The sequence below is a fragment of the Sinocyclocheilus rhinocerous genome, unplaced genomic scaffold (genome assembly GCF_001515625.1).
Source record: "Sinocyclocheilus rhinocerous isolate Xijiao unplaced genomic scaffold, SAMN03320098_v1.1 scaffold4678, whole genome shotgun sequence".
NCBI classification, from domain to species: Eukaryota; Metazoa; Chordata; class Actinopteri; order Cypriniformes; family Cyprinidae; genus Sinocyclocheilus; species Sinocyclocheilus rhinocerous.
The window spans coordinates 34,340-37,539 of record NW_015653528.1 but is presented as its reverse complement, the minus strand read 5'-3'; the positions used below and the strand labels follow the sequence as shown (position 1 = coordinate 37,539).

The following is a 3,200-nucleotide window of genomic DNA, read 5'->3' as shown; positions in this document are numbered from 1 at the left end:
GTTGACTGTTTTACTAAAGCCGCCCGCTGGCGGTGAGCCCGGGTGCGAGGGCCCGTTCATCGCTGCTTGCAGCTTTAATTTAATTTAGGATTCTTTGAGTAGTAAGTTCAGACAAACAGCATTTTATTTGAAATCGAAATCTTTAGTAACAATGTAAAAGTCTTAACAGTCACTTTTAATCAATTTAATGCATCCTTGCTGAATAAAAGTATTAAATTGTTCTCCCCCACCCCCCAAAAAAAGAAATTCTTACTGGCCCCAAAACTTTGGAGTGTACCTTAATATATATAACGCAATCCCTCGGCAACTTTATAATCTTATAAAGACTGCAAACATATTCAAGGCATTCACTAATCCTCCGAGACTGTTATATGAGAAATATGGATACATAATCTTAGTTTCTGAAATAAATGATAAATATACACACAATTTCTTGGTGTGCTACCAATAATAATTTAACAGTATTTAATTTCCTCCAGATTCTGACATGCAGCTGCTGAAGGAGGTGCCCCTCTACAATGATGTCATGCTGCCCTCCAGCAGCGAGAAGCTGCCCATCAGTCTGTCTCCTCTGACACCCATTGACTCCACCCCAGTTCTGAACAAACTAGAGACCGGAGTGGAGGACTTCCCTTTCAGCTCTGCCTCAGACTCCACAAACACACCTTCCACATCTGGACTGGGCTCCTCGGGGGTAAATACTCATTAAACGCTTGCTTTTTTTAGCTGCTATTCTTAGTCGGCTCCTTTTTAATGGTTAATGAGATCCTGTGTGACTTGGTTCAAGTGTGTATTTTTTTTTCTCTTAGCCCAACAGCCCCATGGATTACTGTTTCCAAGTAGATTCAGACATCAGTTCTGAATTCAAACTGGACCTGGTTGAGAAACTGTTTGCTATTGATACCGAGGCAAAGACCCCTTTTAGCTCCCAGGTAACCCTTTATCTGAAATATCTCTCTCTGTGGTCATTATTGCGTTGCATGAATTTCACAAGACATATTTCTGTGACTTCTAGGCCATGGAGGATCTCGACCTAGAGATGCTGGCTCCGTACATCCCAATGGATGATGACTTCCAGCTGCATATCCCCTCTCCGCTGGATCCGCTCCCCTCTGGCCCTCACTCTGTGTCAGCCATGAGCTCCCTGTTCCAGCCCTTACCCTCCCCTGCGTCTCCAGCCTCTTCCTCCAGCAGCGTAGTGAAGCAGGGGCCATCATCACGGGCCCCTTCACCCCTGCACCTGCTACAGGAGGTGTGCAGTGCCACTGTCTCACCCTTCAGTGGCAGTCGGGATGTTTCTCCTGCTCGGTCCCCCGCCCCACAGAGCAGCAATCAGCTCAACAACAGGTAGAGCTCTCACTGGCATGACTTCCTGCTGGCAATCTCAGTCAGATCAATTCTTTAGTAGAGGGATCGAATGGCTGATCTGTATTAAACTGCAAGTAGATTAAAGCCAAGCCAAAAATGGTTCTATCATGAGCCTAGAGCTCGGATTCGGACTTCATTTATATGTCACTAATAGTAAATTATCTGATTTTGTATTTGTTGCTCCAATTTCCCAGAGAGCTGTCTCCAAAGATGTTAGCCATCCAGAATGCCCAGCGTAAGAGGAAGTTGGAGGAAGTGACATCACTTTGTGAGGCTGTTGGACTGGTCAGTATGAAAATAGATTAAGTAAAAATGAATAAACTATAATGAAAACACACTTACCGAATAAACTCCTAAATCGAAGAAGAAAAAACTTATGTGAAACATTGTAAAAAATGATTCTTGAAAATGTTTTCCATGTAACTCCCTCTCCAATTTCCTGCAGGGTGCTTTGCTTCAGAGTGTGGACAGTGCTGTAGAGCCTGGAAAGAGGGCAAAGGTTTTCGAGGTTAAAGGATCGAGTGTGCTCGGAGGAAATAAAACCATTCTCATACTGCCCTCTGGTGAGTAATGAGACCATCAAAACTCTGCCATGTATTTTATGAATTTTTAAATGCACTCTGCTAATAAAATACATTTTTACAATTAAAGCTTCATAGAAGTGAAGCAGCTTTATATTAAAATACTAACAAAATTGGTATCAAAAGTGTATTCAGTTCGCAGGGAAATAATTTAGTACTTTTTACTTGATGGTAATACCACTTGACATTTTTTTAGAGTTCCATCTTAGCATGTATATACAATTGTCAATAAATCAGCTCATCCTTTCCCTTCTGATTCTGCAGATGTGGCCAGTCGCCTGTTGTGCAGTTCTTTAGAGGGCAGCAGCGGGCTGCCTCAGCTAACACGTTATGACTGCGAAGTCAACGCTCCCGTGCAGGACCGCCATCATCTGCTGCAGGGAGAGGAGCTCCTGCGTGCTCTGGACCAAGTCAACTGAGCTTTGCTGTGTTTAGCAATTCCGGACACTGCATCCCCCTCTCTGCCCACTCCCCCCTGGATCCCTGAAATCAGCCTCCACTTTTTCTCTTTTTATTCCAAGCCCTAATATCAAGCCCTCTATAAACCCCAGTGTTTTACAAATGTAGTAGATGACCTGCACCTTCCATTGATCCTGCCAGTGATGCGAAGAGGAGCCCAGAGGGAGTCCATCCATCCCAGTGTGTAGAGGGCCTGGAGACAGAGGAGTGTAATATAACTTAACAGTGGCAGCAACCAGACGAGAGTTAAGAGCCTTAATGTTAGATGCACACTGACGCACAGATGCTGATACGTACAATCTCCCACACTCCCTCTGGATTCCCTACTTTCACCTAAAAAAAAACCCCCGTTGTGTTTTATCCGCTTTCCCAAAGCGTGTGTATTGTAGCTACAGTCGCACAATCTATTTTCTTAAGATAAAATACCAACAATCCATGCAATATATTAAACCATTTTTATGAATATGTACTTTTAATGAAAGATTGAACAATTTATTTTTTCTCTCTTCAGAGTTTTGTTGTGTAGCGGTTATGTGAGTTCTGTTTGTGTGCACTCATAGGCTCAATGGTTAAACGCTGTTGGATGTTTGTGAGTGTTGCTTTCATTGCGTTGGTATTTGCTTACATCACTTTAAGTTTTCTCTTGAACAGTACAGATGAATTGCAAAAGAGCCATTGAAAGTAATGATAGAGAATGTGCAAAAAAGGGAATTCAAAATCATGTTGTGGTGTTCTCATGATCGTTTTTGTCTCAAAGAGGTTCAAACAGATTTATAGTTTAATTATGCAATA

At 42.6% G+C, this 3,200-nt stretch overlaps 1 protein-coding gene across 1 annotated transcript in view; it reads left to right on the top strand.

Moving 5' to 3' along the window:
* LOC107716490 (hypoxia-inducible factor 1-alpha-like) overlaps positions 1–2,410 on the top strand; it is a 9,764-nt gene extending 7,354 nt beyond the window's left edge. Inside the window, exons 9-14 of the mRNA XM_016522969.1 lie at positions 480–694; positions 810–932; positions 1,016–1,347; positions 1,563–1,653; positions 1,814–1,931; positions 2,214–2,410. Coding sequence (XP_016378455.1) covers positions 480–694; positions 810–932; positions 1,016–1,347; positions 1,563–1,653; positions 1,814–1,931; positions 2,214–2,368 — 1,034 coding nt within the window. The 3' untranslated portion in view covers positions 2,369–2,410. The remainder of the gene's footprint in view (positions 1–479; positions 695–809; positions 933–1,015; positions 1,348–1,562; positions 1,654–1,813; positions 1,932–2,213) is intronic.
* The last annotated feature ends 790 nt before the right edge of the window (positions 2,411–3,200 follow it).